This window comes from Struthio camelus, chromosome 13 (assembly GCF_040807025.1).
Source record: "Struthio camelus isolate bStrCam1 chromosome 13, bStrCam1.hap1, whole genome shotgun sequence".
In the NCBI taxonomy this organism is placed as follows: domain Eukaryota; kingdom Metazoa; phylum Chordata; class Aves; order Struthioniformes; family Struthionidae; genus Struthio; species Struthio camelus.
Window position 1 is genome coordinate 14,357,279 of NC_090954.1, and position 20,031 is coordinate 14,377,309.

General features: G+C 46.4%; 1 protein-coding gene across 1 annotated transcript; it reads right to left on the reverse strand.

The window, feature by feature from the left end:
* Positions 1-3,771: 3,771 nt before the first annotated feature.
* On the reverse strand, positions 3,772-14,434 carry C1QTNF2 (C1q and TNF related 2). Its single transcript, XM_009685596.2, has 3 exons — positions 14,202-14,434; positions 7,310-7,561; positions 3,772-5,800 (listed from the first exon to the last, which is right to left on the reverse strand). The coding sequence occupies exons 2-3, from the start codon at positions 7,551-7,553 to the stop codon at positions 5,187-5,189; spliced, it is 858 nt and encodes a 285-aa protein (XP_009683891.2). The 5' UTR covers positions 7,554-7,561; positions 14,202-14,434; the 3' UTR covers positions 3,772-5,186.
* Positions 14,435-20,031: the final 5,597 nt, after the last annotated feature.

Below are 20,031 nucleotides of genomic sequence, written 5' to 3' on the forward strand. Positions count from 1 at the left end.
CAAACGCTCTGTCTTTTCACTCCCCCCCTTCCCTGGTCTAAGCACGGTGCTAAGCACAGTTCCCTTGCTCCTCTCCTGTCTGCCAGTCGTTTCTGTGGAAACTAGAAACTCTGTGAAGGTATCCTTCCTCGTGCAGGTCTTTCATTTCTTGACCTATGAAGCACTCGTGGGGTATGGCCTCCCAACAACACATTAGGCGAAAACGCAGTGAAGAATGACAGAGTAATTATTAGGTTTATAATAGCAGCGGGAAGGCTGGTGGTGGGGGGGGGACCTCCCTTAGTATTATTTTTCCGGTACGATGTCACGTGCCACATGCCGAGGGGCAGGTGCGGGTGTGCTGGGGTCGGTGGCCCTGCTGCGGTCCTGGAGGGCTGGGCTGGGGCTCCTGTGACCTGACAGCCGTAAACCGGGGGGCCGAGGAGGGGGCCCGGCATGTGGCGCGGGAAGGGTGGGGGCATGGGCCGGTGCTGTCTGGCTGTGATTAGCCCTTTCCACTGTTGGAGCCAGCTTGTTTCGAGTGCAGAAGGAGCTCTAGGCGGCGGGGAAGGAAGGCAGGTGAGGGGCCAGGGCCGGGACCGCCGCTGTCGGGAAGCAATGGGGCCCCGCCGAGAGCCTGCCTGAAGCTGCGACGGGCCTGCGGTAACTGGAGTCTTTAGGGACGGTGCTGTTAATTAGCAAGGAATTGACTAAGCAGCATGTAATGTGGTGGCAAAATCTGGAAGAGCAGAAAAACAGATTTTCCTTTTCTTAGCGCTGCGGTACTAATCGTCGAGCGTTAGGAGCGTTAGCTGACCTACCTAAGGATGCGCTAACCTGGGGTGTGGTGGTGCAGGGACTGGTAAATGCTCCCTGGGGCACCTCCTGTGACACGTCCGTCCTCCTTTACCTAGTCTCCCTGAAGACAAGAAGTGATAAGGATTCAAGAGTAGCGGCCTCAGCAGCCTGGGTCCGTAAGGCAGCCCGGCGGTGGGCTGCTTTGCTCCCGCGCCGTCTCCTCTTTCCAGCTGGGACGTTGCACTGTTACTTTCCAAGCAGCCAGTGCACGATGAATCCAGGGCAAACGTTATTTTTCCACAGTGAAGACATTTTTTCCCCATGTTTATTCCATGTGTTGTTAGGATTGAACTGCATATAGCAGACACATACAAAAATAAGCCTCAAGGTGCTTTTATGAAGAACGGCCCTTGTTGCGGGGGGAGGACTTTGGGAGGCTGTGTTAGAGGTGTTGAGCCACCGCCGGGTGGTGGTTGGTAATGAAACACAACAGGAACCAGCTGAGCCTCTTTCCTGGGATAGGAAAGATCCTTAGGGAGGCAAAAGCTGAACTAAATAACAAATGTGGGTGCATCTGGCTTTTCTTATCTCCCTGTTGCTGGTATGTTAACACGTGGGAGAGGTTGCCCTTGCACCAGGACTCGGCGCAGCAGGCAGCGAAGGGCAGCTCTGAGGCTCGCAGCATTGGTGGCTCATACTGTGCAGAGGGTGGACGGCAGGGAGGGTGCCCCACTTCAGCAGTGCGCTCCCCCCTCCATCCCGACTGCAGTCACCACGCTCACCTCCGCCACTGCTTGCGCAGCCCTCATGCAGCACGGCCAAAGGCGTGGGGAGCTGTGCTCGGGGCTGGGACCAGCTGATGGCAGCGAGGGTGCAAGCAGCGCTTGCTCAGGACAGCACAGCTGCGAAAGCCAGAGCCTGCTGGGGTGGTGCTCTGGTTCAGCGCTCTTCCAGAAACATCGTGTTCCTGGAATGAAGAGTTTTCAGGCAAATCTCAGTCTTCACGTTTCAAACAGGCCAATTTTTTAAACTGAGCACAAAATAAACGCAGCCTAAAGATGCAGGAGCAAACCAGAATGTGTAATTTAAAAAATTCTCCTAGGTCTGAGCCAGTCATTTGGTTTGGGGGCAGGGGGGAAGGATTTCTCTTGCCCCTTTCTTTTTTTTGTTTCATTTTGTTTTTTGAGTCTGGCTTTTACTGTTTTAATGTTTGGCCCTGCAGTGACCCAGATGTACTTTCCACCTTGCCCACTACCTTTTCCCTCCCTCCTCTCCTGGGTGAGAGAGAGAAGGAAGCCCACAGCTCCTTGAAATGACTCTTCTCACAGGATCCAGCTATGCGGAAATGTTTTGTTCAGCATGCAACTTACTTGTTTGTTCTTAAGGCATCATGAGAGGAAATTCATCTTTTCAGAGGAACACATGCAAAAGCAACCCATATGTATCACCTCAGATATTCATGCCTCCTTCAGAGAAATACTTACAAAATGCACATTATCTTCAGATTACTTAGTCCTAGGGGAGGTTTAATCCTCTGTGAAGAAACTGTTCCTCTCCCTTTTGCCTGCTCCATACTGTTGGTTTCTGAGTTTTCACTTCCTTCTGGTAACTCTTGAGCTGTTGACTGTCAGCAGACTCTAGGGCTGGGGCTGAACTCAAGCTGTGTGCTGTAGAGCAGCCACACAGCGATCTGGCGTGGTACCTGGAGCCACTGCTGGGGGTGGACACCAGCACGTTGGAGCCTGTGCTGCTCCTCGAGAGAGGACTTCATGGCCCCACACTGAAAGTAAACCCTACAGTATTGAGCAGGGGTCAGGGTTTCTGATGATTTGTGTTTTGGTATTTCAGATCTAGAGACTAATTTTCAGGTTTCCTATTTCACTAGACCAAAAAAGAGGCTTTGCCAGACAGGTAACTTCCCACTCCTTTTCATCCGAGGACACTAGCTAGTGTCCCTTGGAGAGGGCTGACCCGCAGAAGAAACATTCCCTGCTGGGGCCCTGCCGTTGGGTAACAGGGGAGGGCTGTGAAGTTCAGGGTGCCGCTGAGCTGAGCTGACTGCTCACTGCTGCTTCCCCTCGGCCCTCTGCTTCTCGCTGTAGTGCTCTCTGTCCTCTCCCAGCTCTGGCATCTGCTTTGCTCTGAGTGGGTTCAGCTCGCAAGATTAACAGAAAACTAACCTGAGTCCAAACCAAAGAATGGAATCAATTATTGGGAGGTGCAGGTAATGCTTTGCCCTGAGAAGAAGGGTCTGAGGAGGGGAGCAAGGACTCTGCCTTCTATTAGCAGTGGTCCGTGAGCACTGTTGGATTAATTAAAGCAGTTTCACGGGACTTCCCTTGTGCATACAGCACAACTGAGTGGTGGTGCAGGCCAGGCAGTCCTGTTGGTCCTCCCTGTGCCTCCTGCCACTTCCCTGGGGCTGCCCCCAGCATTGCTCTGCCGAGGGGAGCAAAGTGGCTGTCTCCCAAGTGGGCTCATGGCTGTCACAGCACAGCGGGAATGTGCAGCTGGGAGTCAAGGAAGAAAGGTTATGGCCTGAACTGCTGCTCCGTCTGGGAAGCTGCTTGTGAAATGCAACTTAGGACACCTCAGATGAAAGAGGCTTGGAAAGCAAAAGAGATTATCTGAGCAGCCATTGCCAAGGAAAGGACACCTGCCCTTTAGGTCAGCAGCTTCTTTGGAACAGATGGATCATGTTCTTCCACCTCGCAAATATTCTTGCACAGAGAACAGAAAATTCCGTGCATTCTACTTACTGGGCTGGGAGGAAATATTCCTGCTGCAACTTGCCCTACAAAATCCACCATTAAAACCAACTGTGTCTTTGGAAAATGCAAGACAGTTTAGAAATACCTTCTGGGAAACTACTTTATAAATAGCAAGATCATCCCAGTAGTATTTTACGTTCAGCTTTATTTTATAAAATGTATTTGAAATGATTTGCAGGTTACAAACAGTTACTGTAGTTCACTAAAATAATGCAAACGTTTTGACTTGTAAAAGTAAGATTTAAAAAATCTTTATTTATTCATAAAGAATCTCCCTTCAATGCCTAAATATGAGGCTTAGAGGAACTTCATATGAGTTTTCATATGGAGATGAAACAGCTGTGGAATTGACTGTGGAAACCAGGACGACCCATCTGATAGCACGTAAGAGAAGTTCCTCCTGTCCAGCTACCAAGACAGAGACCTCTGTATTATAGTGTGTGTTTACTGCATCCTGGAGCAAGGCAGCCAGATTTGGGTGCTTTATAGCAGGAGAATTCTCTCTGATACAGTAATAAGGAACCATTTTGCAGCATGCCCCTGTCTTAGCTGATACAGGCGAAAAAACAGAAAACCATCAATACCTCAGCTTCTGCCATTTTTGGTTTTCCATACAGTATGGATATTGCAGACTTTTGGAGCATCTGTAATATTTGATATGGAGGGGTAAAAGAGCCTATCATCAGTAAGATGGGGTCTATTTGTAGTATTTAGCCTTTGAAGAGTACCTCATCAGCACCACAAGTATCTTTTGCCAGCAAAAGCTGGCAGAGATGAAGGGAAGGGGGTATTAAGAAATCTTCTTCTGGAATAAAGGCTCATATTCTCAAATGAGTCTTACCTGCCGGGTTCACACTCCGATCTGGATCCAAGTCCCACAAGTATTTGGCTTGCACGGTCCAGGCCATGCCCCGGTCACAGCTTTACTGATGCCTGTCTGAAAGCAAATGCAGGACTCCAGGGCAATCGACCAGCTATCGTTGTATATTGAGGATGAAATCTGAGGAATGCCAGTGGTGCTTGGTGGAACAGCTTGTGTCCTACAGATTTTACTTTTAGCCTTCAAGATGAAATCACTGCTTTGTGTCATTCCCCATTTAGACTGGACACTTCTGTTTATTAGTACTGCTTTGATAAGGCTGAGAATTATGGTTACTTTTATAGTGTTAGCTGACAACCTCCTGACCTCTAAGTAGCTGATGAAGCTTAACTTTGTGTTAATAAGGATTATTATTATTGGAGGGGGAGGGGCACTGCTGTCTGCGATGTTAACGGAAAGCTGTCCAAACCAGCTTTCAGGAAACAAATTTTTATCTGAAGGCTTTGTAATAATAAAATAATCAAAACGTTCTGTACCAGCGTTGAAGTTGCATTTCCCCGTCATGTTTGAATGGCCGTAGAAAACGTAATGGGTGGTTTCGAGATTTAGAGACTCATAAGGCTACTTTAAGTGGGTCCTATTGATCCTAGCACTCTGTAGAATATTTGATGACATCAAGTAAATATCCAAATAGCCAATACAGGCTGTTAGCTCCAAGAATGTGGAACCATGTGATAATCCCAGGCATGTCTGCATACAGGCTGCAATGAGCTCTCATACGTGTTTCTGACTTTTCCCCCTCAGGATAGTCTCTCACCCTATATTTCATTGAGATAATCTTGATCAGGGTATATCAGGAAGCCAGTAAATAAGCTGTCTGTCCAGTAAGGATCATAAAAGAGCCCATTTTGTTCTGAGTAAAAGATCTGCAGCCATACCTCATCCTCCTGCTTCAGAGAAAGAATAGTTGATCCCGAGGCAACGTCATGGTTACCAGTGTTAGCATCAAAAGTCTTGATCCGGTACTGCCCGTTGTGGACCAAGCCAATGGCCAGATGTTTGTTTGCCAAAGTGATATCATAAGTGAAGTAGTAAATTCCTGGAATGCTGCATATAAATTTCCCACTGGAAGCATTGTAATGTCCTCCCTCATTCATCAGGATCCTGTCAAATTTGATGGGCAGCCTTTCCCTTGGGTAACTTTTTGAGACAGCTACAGAGAAGGCGGATTTGGCTGCTTTGGCGTTGCAGGTGCAGGGTCCTGGCATCCCTGTCTCGCCCTTGTTCCCTTTGGGCCCTTTCTTTCCTGGTGCTCCATTTTTTCCAGGATTACCCTTTAAACCCTTTGGACCTCGTGGGCCTGCCTTGCCAATAGCTCCTGCTTTCCCCTTCTGTCCTGGCTTGCCTGGATTTCCTGTTCTGCCTTGTGGGCCTAGAAGGCAAAGGACACTGTAAGTTTTTTCAGACAAATATATGATACGGTGAGTGGAAAGTTGTATCATAGCAGTTTATTTCACATGGGAGGAAAACATCTCTGGCAAGAAGCCTAGGAAATACCACCCAGGGCTGGAAATATGATTTAATCTCCTGTCTAATTTTCACATTTAACATAATTATCTATTATCCTCTCTTACAATGGGTTATTCCAGGTGTGGTAAAAGGCCCTTCCCAGCTGGGAGATGTGTCAGACACGTACTGCGATGCATTTATTGCAGAGATGGCCTTGAGCTGGGAAGCAAGTTAGGTGCTGTCCCAGTGATGCTGAAACTACTGATTAGCATCAGTTGTGGTAGTCTGACACAAAAGACATTAATGAGGACTTATATCCTGCTTTTCAGCCTGATTTAGCAAGACCAGATTTAAATGCAGCTGTAGGTGGAAACCTGTTCTACAGATTCCCTTTTGGAGGACGAAAAAAGAAGATAGAAGATGCAGCATTTGCACGCTAGTATGCTGAATCAGGAGTGCACTCTAGTGTGGCAATGGGAAATCACTTTTTTTTTTTTCAACCGTAATTTATTCTGGTGCTTAGAATAAGCATTTATCTAAATGAGAGAGCCTCACTTCAGTATTAGAAAAGAGGGGCAGGAGTGTTGATTTATCTTTTGATTTAGGCTGAACGTGGTCAGTAAAATGTTTGTGACCCTGTTAGAGCACTCTAGGAAGTCGCTGCTTCCCTTATGCCAGCAGGACAGTGGCCGCAGCTCAGGCGTGCTCCTGTAGCATGTGTCCTTGCAAATGGGTCTGCTTGGCCGGGGGCACCTCCAGCTCGTATGCGAAGGGATGGGGTTGGTCACTGCCACTTCAGGGTGACCAGGAAGCTCCTGGCCAAGAGGCTCTCAGGCTCTGCAACAGGGCCGCAAGTGCCCACCAAAATGCCATTGCTGGTTTGGTAATATTGAATACTTAATTTTTTTCTTCTGACTTTATTTCTCTGGGAGTCTTGAATCAAAGACCAACGCTCTCTCTTCTAAGGGTATATGCCAAAATAGGGAAAATCTCACTCTAGGGGAAAAAGGACAATAACAAAATCAAGAGGACAAACTCTATTAAGACTCCATCTGCAAACAATATTTTTTAGCAGTTTTTGGCACAGTATTTGGAAATGTGTTTGAAATATTTTCCTTTCAGTTACTACTTTAAATTAATTAGACCTTCTAGCATTTGACTCTATGCAAACATAAAAGGTCTCATCATCCACTGCTCTGGCCAGCTGTGGCTGAGCTAAGTGGAGGTTCCCAGATGCAATGGGTGAGTCTGAAATCCATTGGCAGGAGCCGATGAGTGGGGGATGTTGGAAAGGGGAGAGCAGGAGACTTGTCTGTCCTGGGACTCAGATTTGGGATAACGGCTTGTATATAGGCTTGCTGTTAACTGGACTGTCACACTATTGCTTTTATATTTTACCCGTGTGTCCTTCCAAGAAGCGCTTTCCCCTTACCTTCGTCACCGTGCTCTCCCTTGTCCCCGTCCTTGCCATCTTTGCCATCTTTCCCAGGGAAGCCCATTCTGCCGACTGTCCCCGGAGAGCCGGAGGCTCCGGGGGGGCCAGGGGGACCAGGGGGCCCTGGCACGCTGCACGCCAGCTGCTGGGGGCCTTCCTGCAGCCCTCCCTTGACAAAGCCACTGAGGATGTGGTTTGCCACACAGGGCATAGTCCAGAGGAGAAGGACAGCAGATATCATGGTGCAGCCTGTAAAAATGAAATGGGGAGCTTTATTGATGTTTGCAGTAGCCAACATGCATGTGTGCAGCAGTATCCCCTCTGCTGTGGACTGAATGTTGCAGACTTTCATGAAAATGGCAATAATTAGGCTTTTTTTTCTTTTCTTCAGCAGGGTGGGGGAGCTCTTTTGGCTGACATGAATCAAGGAATTTAGCTCATGGAGTTTTCCAGGTCTGAGCGATATTTTTCCTTTACAAACTTGCTCTTCCTTAAACAAGTATCTGTGGCCATCCCTGCTTGCTTGTTTGTTTTTTCCCTCTTTCCCACAGATATGTACCTGGCAACTCCTCTTACCCAAAGTCAGTCTGTTTGTGGCTGTTGGGTCTTCCTACTGGCAATGAGAGATGAGGATGCAGGGAGAGACAAAAAGGGCTATTGTCTATCAGCCCCTTCTCCTCTTCTCCAGCCCCACATTCCCCCTGTGACTGCCTTCCCACCCTTACCACTGACGTCCTTGTCCTGACCTCTCCCTCACCTCCCTTTCTCCGTAAAAACGGAGCACCAATTATGGGTGACAGAGGAACAAGGAGGACAGCTGCTCCAGGCTAGCAGAGCCCCAGCCTGTGCTGCCATCGTCTTTAAAAACAACCTGATGTAAGCCAAGGAGAGAGAAGTCTGAAGCTCCCTGGGCAGGGCACCAGGTGAAGCAGCTCTGGGGACATCTGAGGCAGAACAACTGTGGGGGGAGAAAGGGTTCTGGTGCCTGTGCAGCTACCGAAAGACTGGGGTTTCTTGCAGAATCCACGTACAAAATCAGCAGGCTAACGCAGGGCTCAAATTAAGAAGCGGGCTTGGGGAGGCTTTGTGCCAAGTTCCCTGCCAACTCCTCCATACTGTGTTTTGCCTGAGTATGAATTCAGGCTCTTTGCTAGGTGACGATATCTGTCTGGCCTTCCCATTCCCTATCATGGCTCCGTTGCGGCTCGGCTGCATCCCACTCCACAGCCGAACCACCTGCAAAGTCTCTCTCGTGCTGCAGCTAGGCTGCGCAATCTCCTTGCATGGAGACCGCAACCATCCTTGGGTGCTTTCCTCCCCTCCCTTCTCTCCCCGCTTCCGGATCCTGCAGCCTGCCTTGTCTCCCCTGGCTCCTCCTTCACCGACGGTTTTCTGCCCTCTTGCTGTGCTGACCTGCCTTTCTGTCCTGTGGTGGTAGCTAAGCTTTCATGTTTTCTTATCAATGCTCACCCTGGAAATACAGACAACTGGTAAAAACCCTGCTCATCTTGTCTTCACCTTGGTAAAGTAAGCCATTGCTTCAAGTGTAACCAATGATGGCAAGCGGTGTTTACCAATGGTTTTCTAGGAGCATCCCAGACTCTGCCTCCCTTCCTAGTGCCCTGGTAGGATATAATTTCTGGTCTATGCCTATTCCCACATAACTGCTAATGAAACAGAGCAGCTACAGTGAAATCTCCCTCTGGATGTCTGCGCGTGGGGCTGTTTGTGAATAGTTACATTGCACATACAAGTGCTGAATAACTCCTCTTTGTAATATTTTGAAATAGTGCTCAGATGCATCAGCAGCTTAGAGAAGATGCTCAAACTTGGGTTGATTCACGGCTACCTCACAAGAAGTCCTCTCTGTGCACAACCCACCTGACTATCTGAATGTTAGAAGAGTTTAAAGAAGAATTTGGGTTCTACACATGGTAAGGGATATAGTAAAAAGAATTTCCCCTACACTGTTAGTTTTTGACTATCTATAAGCCTGCCATAACCATCCCCAGAACTGAAGGCCTCCGCATGTGTAAGCTCATGCCTAAACTGAAGATTTTCTTCTTCCCTTTACTGTTACGATCACAATCTCCCCAGTGGTGATGGCACTGGTCTCTGGAGCCAAACACCTTATTCTTTAAATAGAACCACACTCTCTTGTTCTGAGTACTAACCAGAAGCTGAGGGAAGATACTAATGGACTTGGACTATTGTCCAGTTGTATGACCACGGCAATGATCTGGTAAGGGGAGAATCCCTTGGCCTGGATTTTTTTTCTTTCAGCTTCTATATCTGCAGTGGCCTTGGAGAAATGGGATACAAAGCATAAAACTGCCCCATGCCACTTGAGGATGTTTCCTTGTTAGCTTGGTAGTTCATTGATTAGAAGAGATGAAGTTGAAGCCAAAGAAATTAAGAGTGTTTGTTTGTTTTTAAGGAATTAGCCGTATATCACTTTGATACAACTCCTGTCCACGTGGGTAAGAGGTGCTCACTCTTAAGTCATGGAAAAGACTAGTGTGAAATATTTTCCCCCCATATTGCTGTAGAGGGTTAAATATTTTGCAAGAGTCATCTGCTTGCTTGGGCTTTCTTATCATATCCTTAAATCCTGCAACTAAATACTCTAAATACAAAATGCAAGCAGAGATGAAAAAGTAAGCAAATTACTTTTCAGGTATTTCTTCTGATGCTAAAAGAAATTTGGAGTAGTTTAACACAGATGCAATAGAAGCGTGAGCTGCGATATCCCAGACCTTTTAATCTGTCGTAGGTCTTTCGTTTGGGCAAGGTCCTGTTTGATAGTAAGTCAAATAATGGGATATCCCCAGTAGTGTTATGCTTAGCTCTTGTACTGGAAAGGAGGCATTCAAAGTATTTTATAAATTCCACGTTGGACTTAGCTCTCTCATTCTGGTATCGGCTCCTGAAGGGGATGGAAATGCGTGTTACGTGCTCCAAATCCAGCAGAACAATATGCTACATATTACTGTGGAACTGGGAGCCCCCCAGTTCTGCAGTATGTATAATTAGGAACATGCAGAGGAGTGGGAAATGCAAAACAGATCTCTGGGCTGGATTTGGCTGCTAAGCCATTTTGCTCTTCTGGTCTTTTTTGTTTTTCTTACACTTAAGTTTATTTGCTGCTGGTGAAAGGCGTCAGTTTAATGGCCTTATGAGACTGAAACCGCAAACCAGTATTAGCTAGGACAGCTGAATAAAGACTGCTCAGTGCACAGAAAGGAAAACAAAACATTAGAATGCCTAAGGAATGGATAAAGAACAGTTATCAACTTCTCTTACGCCTCTCTTAGTAACCCATCTCCAAGGGGGCAGAAGAGAAGTGAAAGGTGTTTGGAGGAGGGTGACACTAATAAGCTGTGGCAAGAAAAAATTTCATTGACTTGAAAAGAAAAAACTTGAAAAAAAAACTTGAAAAGATGGGACCGCTTCATTTAGAGAAGAAATGAGCAAGGGGGAACAAAAGGCAGGGAAGGTGATTTCTTCTCTCAATGTTTCTCAGCTTAAGTACTTCTATTTACCTCCAAACAACAGAACCAGTTGACATGAAGGCACAAAAAGTGTCAAAAAAAATACCTTGATCTTGGGCAACTCATTACCACAGGAGGACCCTGAGGCTGTGGTCAGTAATAGTGGATACCTGAAGAGACAATAGCACCCCCCCCCCCCCCATCATGTTTTCAGATGAACAAGACTTTTGGAAGCGATAGTGCTCTTTGGGTTTCAGGATATGAGCCAGCCTCTATCCGAAGGAATCTGAGCAGTTTTCCCCGAAGGTAAATAACTCACTGCTGCCCTCGGGGTTTCTTGCACCTGCATCCGAACTGGTGTTGGCTCTCCTTGGTGAGAGAATACTAGATTACATGGAGCGCTCATCTGATGTGGTTCTCGAGTCGGTGTTAATCAGAAGGCTCCACGAGAACGTTTCATGCCACATCATAGTAATGCATGTGGGATGAGAAGCACAGTCACATTCATGAGAGAATCTATAAATAACCTTTTAAAGAAAGCTCTTTAAAAGAAAACAAACTTCATGCTGTTCCACCTTAAAAGGAAAATTGCTGCTCAATGTAGAACATATGATGAGCTCCAAAAAGCAAATTGGAAACAAATCAACATCTGCCCTCTCCCAAGTACAGTCAGTGGACCTGGCAGCAAAGGTCATACAGCAGGACTTCTTTTGAGTTCTTACATTTCTAATGACACTTCAATTAAAATGTCTTTTGTAACTGGGTTTTGGAGGCATTTTGTCCATGACAAATTCCTGCTCTGTGAGAATGTGCTCAGTGGGCTGTAAGGGGTAACAGATGATGGTAGACTGCCTGGGGAGGGGAAGAGTCCTCCTGTTCTCCTGACTGAGCACAGGACGACCCAGGTGACAGCTGTAATTTATATATGCTACTGAAGCACAAATGTTCACCTCCTCACCCAGTGTGATGTTATCAATGCACTAATTTTGACATGGGAAAACAAGGTAGACCAGCTTGACTTAAATAAGCTAGCTCATGTCTCAAAAGCCTTGTTGTGGCAGGTCAGGCTTCAGCCAGGGCTAGTCTGGTCAGCTATGCTGGTTTGTCCTGGCCACATCCCCAGAGGAGCCCGTGGCAGCACTGGTGCCAGCTATGCCGAGTGACTTGCTTGAGGTTCTCAAGTGTGCTGGTGTGAGAGCTTGGGCCAGAACAGAGGTACTCCTGCCCTTTGCGTGTGGAGTACATCTCCCTCAGCTACGGTACATCTGTGATGTGCAAGATCTCATTCATGCAGATGGTGCTTTCACTCCCCCCAAAAAACTAAAAATAACCCATCCATTCACTGATTCACTCTGAAACGATGTCTTCTGAAATATTTATAAGGAACAATCTTTTGTAGGTTGCTCAGTCAAAGAAAAAGGGAAGAGAAAATCTCCACAGGATTCCCAGTGACACAAGCCTGTTGTGCCTTCAGCACAGCCCTTAAGAGTCTCTTTACCCTCTGGCTCATGCAACTTGGTGCATCTCATGGCAGACAGATGATGGTCAAGGGCTACAGGATTAACTCTGGAGTACGAGTCTTTAAAGAAAGTCCCTTTTGGCTCCCAGATGCTTGTCAGAGCTTCAGTTTACAACCCTGTGCTCTCATCACAGCTGGGTCATACCTTTACCAGCCTCTGGCATCCAAGAGAGGGAGTGCTTTCCTTAGGGTCTAGAAATGGCAGAATGGGTGGACTGTCTCTCTCCCCCAAATGCCATAAAAAAACTGTTTTTAAGCAGTCACTCGTGGATTTATCAAGATTTGAACCTAGCTTCTCTGTGTTGAAACTTTAATATCCCATGAGCTTCCTTATTACGTGAAGCACCTACACGATGGGACTCTAGACCCATGCTCTCTTACAGCTTTTCCATACATGTCTCCTTGTCATCAGAGCTGCAGCACATCATTCTGGCACCAGCAACCACGATCCCTAGGAGCTGCACCCCCATGGGGCTCCTTGCAACCAGCACTCCTGATCAGCTGGTTGCTGCTGGCAGAGGCAGCTGGCAGGGCTTGAGATAGACTTGCCTCTGCCAGATGCCCTTCTCAGACAAGTCCTTGGGAGGATGCAGCTCTTGATATATTCTCCCTATAGCTTTGACTGCCACAAAATACCTGCTTTGAATAGCCCCCCTTGTGCTTGCCTCCTGAAAACTCCTGCGCTAGCCCCCTCTGTCCCAGCCCTGTTCCTGGTGACTTCCCCAACTAATTGTACGGTTAAAAGTTGGATCTATTTCTATAAATATATATCTGAAAAAGGGTTTATATAATAAAAGATTTGCCCATAGGAGTGATCTCCAGGCGTGCAGGATCAATTATTTTTCTTGTTGCTCACAGGGCAGCTGGGCTGTAATCAAGGCAGTGGGAAAATCCAAAAAAGGTTTGCCAAACATGATGGTGGTTTGGCAGTGCAAACCAAGGCTGGACAGTGATTTTCAGCCAGGGAAGCTACCCTGTGGAGCATGATGGTGGTGTGTGCCTGTGCAGGGAGGAAATGAGTAAGTGGGGGGAAAGGAGAGAAGGTGGGGAGGAACTTGCTGCACACGGGGGAAACAAGAGCAGAGAATGGTCTATATAACCCAAATACAGATGGCAAGATGTGACCCAGGCAGTGAACAAACTAGTATGGCTTTCTACTACTTTTCCTTTAAGTATTTGAGGCTTTATTAAACAAAACAGCCGTCTCCATGCTTTAGAATTTTACAGAGTAGCTCAAGGAGTCTTGGTTAGTCTTCAAAATAATGTGTTTCCCCATGAGCATAATTCTGAGCTCTGGTGATTATTTGCAGCGTCTCTGGGGTGGAAACAGCACAGCAGTCTTGGGCATGCAAACCTAAATAGTGATTTAGACAAAATAAGGTGCACTGCTGCCGTCAGCAGTGGCACAGTTAAAATGGATGCATTTAAATTCTGATACAACCCCGTGAAGTAGTTAGATATGAATTTGCTCTGTTATCTATTATTGCACAAAACAATGTCAAAAAAGATAAAGGAGAATGATATATCTTCTGTGCCTGATATTGCATCGCCTTCTCAGCTTTAAGCAGCCAGGGTTGCCTGTGGCAAACCTCTCCTGCATCGGTGAATAAAACCATGTTACAGAAGTTAGCAGTCAGTACCAGAATGAAGGGGAGAGGCTGCAATTTAAATGATACCAGCCGGCTGCTCCCAGCAAAAGTCTACGAGGAATATTTCCCTACTGGATTATTTCTTTTAGCTTGAGATTGTTGTCATTACGGATTCCTCTGCATGCATTGGAACCTGAGTGCTCAGTGATTTAGACCTTATTTGGTAAGCTTTTCAAAGTTAAGGTTAAGAGAGGAGAGAGAAAAAAAAAAGGAAAAGGGAATCTACTCACCAAGACAAATCTCTTCGGTGAGATCTTGACGTGCACTGGAAACCTACAAAATTTTAAGCAGATGTTTTCGCCGCAAATAGCTGGCATGCAGCGGAGTACGACCCCCACCCTGGTCCTGCTGCAACAGCTTTCTTCTCAGGGGGGCATGCAATTTTGACTTCTATCTCTTTTATTTGTTTTACTCCTTTCTGTGTGTGTTCCTAGCTTCCTGCAGCAACTCCAGGTTTTGGCTCAACTTTGCCAAAGGCATATTTTTATTATTGTGTAATGGGTCTGAGCCTCTTCCCCTGTCACGTGGCAGGCGAAGAAATTTTTACACACATATGGCTAGAAAGCTCTTGATGCTTGAGGAGCTTTTTCCTTTCTCTCTTCCTTTGTGGTCTAGTGTGAAACACTTGCTTTTCCTGAATCGTTTCTGACTGATTCAGGCTTTGTCTGATGTAGCTGCTGCTTGTACAAACAGAATTTGTACAGGGATGGGTAACACAGCTAAATCTAGGGAATAATATCAGCACTTGATCTGTAGAACATTAGCAAGGGAAGCACATCTTAACCTAAGGGTAGAAACTCAACTCTCACTTCCAAAACAGTTTTAGATAAACAGGTAAAAGAAGTCTGCCCCAAGACTTGAAGTAAAAGGAGATACTCCACTACTGTTGTAACTCACAGACATTGTCATAAAGCAGACAGCTTTGCAAATGGGAATTTCCAAAGGCGGCTGCTGTGCCTCACCATGGCTCACCATGCTCCGGTGGGTGAAGGCAAGGGGCAAAACACCGTGACTTTGACATAAAGACGATGGGGCAGAAATGCTTCTGCCTTTGGAAAAGGCTGGGGTCTTGCTTTGAAGCTTGCAAAGTAGTTACAAGGAACAGCGCATATAGCAGTTGTTTAAGATAGGGCAGCGATGCTAGAGGCAGTGGTTGAGTAGGAATCCAGCAGTCCTGGGATGAACAGGTAGCTGTATCGATACAGAAGTGGTGAATCACGGGAGATCCCTGCCCCTTCTCTTTTCTCCTCTGTGGCAAGTCACAGTGTTCGATTTCTCAGAAACGTTATGTCCTGGCTTATACCGATCCATTAAACCCAGAATTTGCAAATGCCTTTGCAAAACACTCAAAACGTGCAGCCCAAGGCAGCACGTGCTTGGTGCGCTTTCGGTCCCCGGGGGGCGCGGAGCGGCGCGGCGAGCGCGGGCTGGAGCGCGTCCCAGCTCCCCTAGCCGCGAGCCAGCCTGAACCTCCTTCAGGACGGATGCAAAGAGCCTTTGTGGGGTTGGGGGGTAGAGCTTTGGTCAAACCTATGGGGACTCTTAAGCAAACCACTTCCATATTTTGACTAATTGCTTAATTCTCTATTGACCAGAAGGCAAAAGGCATCTTCGAGCCCTTACGTAGAGGCTGGTTTTGCCGCCGCTGAGGCTGGCGGGAGCGTTGCCGCTGTAACGATTCACCCGCGTCGGTAAATCTCCTAGCGCGCCCATCTCCTGGCGCGCCCTGCCAGGGCGGCTCCCTAACGCAGACGGTGCTTTGGGGAGCGTTTCCCCGGCCTGGGCTGCTTCGTCCTCGGCAGCACAGCCCTCCGCCCGCGGCAGCCCGCTCCGTCCCCTGCGGGACGCTCTCGGGCGCGCTCCTATCCCACCTCTGAGGCCGGGCGGCCAAACGGGTGGCAGGAATAATCCTGCCAAAAGCAACCCCTCACAGGGTTGTTTTCCATTTGGATGAGATCTGCGGTCTGGGTGCCTGCCCAGGGCCCACGAACGCAGCTGCGTGGGAGAGGTGGAGGCGAGGGGGGCCGCGGTTCCCTGTGCCCACCACGGACATGGCTTCGCGGGCCTTCTAAGCCAGCCCGAGTCCGGGAGGTCTCCTCACCCCTTGGCCGGGCTGTAGTCCTGCCTCACGCATTGCTGCCCCCTCCCCTGTGTCCGCACCTCCCCGCCTGCACCCTGAGCACAACACACTTGAATTCGAGATCCTTTAAACGATGTCGGATGGGGAACTCGTGAATCCTGTGGCAAGGGAAAGGTGCATTATCTACTGCCTATGGAATAAAAAGTGTAATTTTAGCTCAGCTATCTCCTATGCACGTGCTTTGGGCAAGAAACATAGGTGCCTTGGTGTGAGCAAGTGCAGGTCTCCCTCCCCTGAGATAACAGGACAGGATTGCCTCTTGGCAAGGAAGGATTTTCCCTTGTTTACTGTCTAAGGGTTAATGCATTTCACTGGTATAGACACTGCCCTTGCAGAAATGACTTTGTAAGCAAATAAAAGAATTCAGCAAATGCAAAAATAGCTGCAGCTAACAAAGAGGCTGGAAACAGCTTAAAACGCAGACTTCAAGGCCAAGCTAGGAAACGGCAATGAAAGTGTACCTGTTTTCAAAGATGAGTGTAGATGCTTTGATTTCTTTTTTTTTTTTTCTGAAGATACTAATGGAAGGGGAAAAGCATTTTCTACCCAACAGGTCTGCATGGCTTAGTGAGGAATGGTGTTTTGAGTAATTTTTATTGCCCTAACTAAAAGCAGCTTGGAAGTCTCTGAGCAGTCTTTAGAGCATGATTGTCCCTCTCCAAAAGCCCCCATAAAATGAGTCTCTGTTTAAACTTAGAGGAAGCCCTTGAGACCATTAGCTCTGCTTAAGAACTGCAATCCTAATCTATTAAGACAAGAATAAATGAAGCTTATTTTGGGAAGAGGGAAGTGGGAGCCACCCCAAACACCAGAGAGCTACAGCAAACGGAGAATGAAGAAGATGTGTTAAGTCTGGTTTTGGTTTTTATTTCTTTTGTCTCATGTACCTTCTAATTCAAAGTGAAATTCAACAGTCTTTTGTACTTGCCAGTTGGCTCTTGCCTCCGTATCTAACAAATTTAGACAAGAGAAGACCCTTATGAAAATAAGTCTTGTATTCCCCAGCAAAACTTTTTAAAAGGCGTGGAAAATGATGGAGTTTTGGAAAGAACTACAGGAGTCAAAGCCTATAGAACAGGCCTTAAATGAGCGATAGTGAAATGTAACGATTGTAGTTTCTCCAGGAAAAGGTTAAATATAATTGGTTATCATCCAAAGCTACCTCAGAGAAGAGGGTGGATAGCAGATGACTTTTATTTAGTAGACTTGGACAAGAAACAATGCAGAAGAGCTGATCCAGAAGCCTTGCAAATTCTCCCTGACTCAAAGTCCCAGTGTCCTGAAAGCTGGTGGGTGCCAGACCTTGGATTAGCAAAAATGCCAGCAGAGTCAGCAACCCCAGCACGCAGTGCTGAGGACGGCATTTGCCCAGGCCAGGAAACACGGTGACTGATTGTCACTTCTTCGCATCATAGTACGGTGCCTCTGCCCTTCAGGGACAAGCAGCATCCCCCAGAGACGTGTGACGAATCACTTGCATTGCACACCAGCAGTGAGAGTCTGAACAGATAATAATAGCTACAAATGAAATCCCTTCTCCCTCTGCAGCTCTCCAACTAGTGTATTTTGCATTAGAGCTTTTTTTTTTTTCTCAGAGAATTGTTAATTTGCTAAAAATGGACTTTCAGCCATTCCTAAAATATTTAGAAAGTATTGGTATAACGTCAGCAGAATATACTGCGGGGCTGTGCCGTACCTGTGGCTCCCGATAGTTCATAGCACTCGGGGGATGTGGGAGGTCCAGGCACCTCCTCTCCTTTGCCTTCGTGGACTCAAGCCTGCAGCAAGGATAGCTGAATGTAATTCCTGCTTCAGGGAATGTTTGTTTATCCCTAACTGAAAATGCCAACAAAAGAGATGACTGGAAGTACCTGTTCCCTTCTCCTGCCCCCTGCTCCTCCTCACCCACAAAATGGGACCTGGGAGGTTTAAATACCCCGAAGCAGATATTGGAGGTGAAGCTAGGTTTTCACAGCCTGGATGAGACACGACAGTCTCTCTGGTGATAAGACCTGGCTGTTCAATTTGCTTTTGCGTATGCCAAACATGAGACCATTTAAAGCAAGAAGGGACAGCTGAGCAAAACCAGAGACCAATGGAAGACATCATTTTCCTTGCCCTAGTAAACCTCAGCTTTGGTCTTATGGTAACCGAGAGGCTGATAGCCTAATCCTTTCCAAACCAAGATATGGAGGAAACCAATATATGCAGAATCAGGTTAAATGCTAACACTTAGAAACTCTTTCTTCACCTGTAGCCTTCCTTCTAGCTGGGCCTGGGCCAAGGCATGCATTATAGTGGGCGACTTCAATCTTGGGCCTTGCCCTTCAGCATTCAATGGATGTTGATTGCTTCCCCAGTGCAATGTTAGCATACACTGTAGTAGCTTCTGATTAAAAAGCAGCGATCAATTAAAACTCTGATGTGAGCTGTTGTTGGAACCAAGTTTGTTAGCCAAGTTACTGCTTTATATTAAAAACTAGAACAAATGCATATAGGTACAAATGTGATATGGAAATAATTGAATCTGAAAAATGTTCCACTCTTTAGAGGTGTAGTGGGAGGTTACAGCGCAACAGGCCAAGGACTGTGCTTGGATTCAAATGCAGTGCAAATAGCTGGCTGGGTGGTGGCTATTTCTAAAATGCATTGGAATTACTGGAATATTCTTTTAAGACTGTTGCTAGGAAGGTTGGGTTTGTTAGTCTGTCCACAGAGCAAAAGCATCACCAGGCAAAGTCAAAGTTTTTTCCATTCCATTGAGGTCCGAAATGGACTTGTATTTCGCACAAGCAAGATTAACATCACTGCTTAATATCCCTGGTGGGCTTCTGGTTGGGTCACGTAAACAAATTCATTTTGTGTAAAAGTTTGAATGATATTTCTATTTCTTTATATTATATTCAGTTAAATTAATCCGAATGGAAGTGCTACTAGAACGCTGGGGAGTTGCCTGCTCGTAGTTCAGGCCACAACGTTTTGGCCTGAATGGAATAATTAAAATCATACCCAAAAGTGGTATGGAAAACTGCAGTTATTGAATTGCACTAGGCACAGTGTCCTTGTTTTAGTGGGCAGAGAAAATCCTGTCTCTTCAGCTGGATTTTCTTTCTCCTAAAGGACCAACTTCATTTCATCTTTAACTATTGCTAACATCCCTGCTCTTTTTGATCCTGCCACACATATGTAGAACAGTGCATCTCTTTCATTAACCCAGTCAAGGAAAGCCATAAAGATCCAATTACAAAGCGACATGGAGACAGTAAAAGCACTACCTTCTGGCATGCCTTGAAGGCTTTGAAAGATAACACAGAATGCTAAACTTTTTCCTCGTCTTCCAAAAAAATTTAACACGAACATTTTCACCTACAAAAATTAAAACATCTTTGAATCAGCTGGTTAGTTCACAGTATGCAGCTCAAGCGTGCTACAAATAACTAGAATTGAACAGGAAGAAAAATGAGGCAATGTTTGAGAAGGGAGTTGAGAAATTAAGTTTAGAGCTTTGCCAAGGATCAGATTTGGAGAAAAGATCTGTCGTGTATTACAGTTTGAGAATCTGACTAGTTTGTATCAACAGCCTACAGAATCTCCTACCTCACTTCTACTGTATTTATTCGAGCAAGAAACACAGTAATTCTCAATTTCTGCTGTCTCTGCTAGAGTAGGCTCATATTCATTTTACGTTCATTTTTATTCAAGCTAATTTGCAAACTTGTTTCAAATTCATTTTAGAAACAAAAAAATTCTTCTTGTGCAATAGGAAGCCGTCTTTGGATATGCACAATCATATTGCCTGCCAAATCCAAAGAGAAGCAGATGGAGAAAAATTAATCCCCATGCTCAGATCCACAATGTTCTTTAACATTTAACCCCTATGCTATAAATAGAACAACACATTTTAATCCTTCTTTTAGTTG

Excerpts from the sequence above, each read along its gene's own strand:
- C1QTNF2 (XM_009685596.2), bottom strand. The coding sequence starts at position 7,553 with ATGATATCTGCTGTCCTTCTCCTCTGGACTATGCCCTGTGTGGCAAAC. Across the intron at positions 5,801-7,309 it reads GGGAGAGCACGGTGACGAAG|GCCCACAAGGCAGAACAGGA; the intron begins GTAAGGGGAAAG and ends TTTGCCTTCTAG.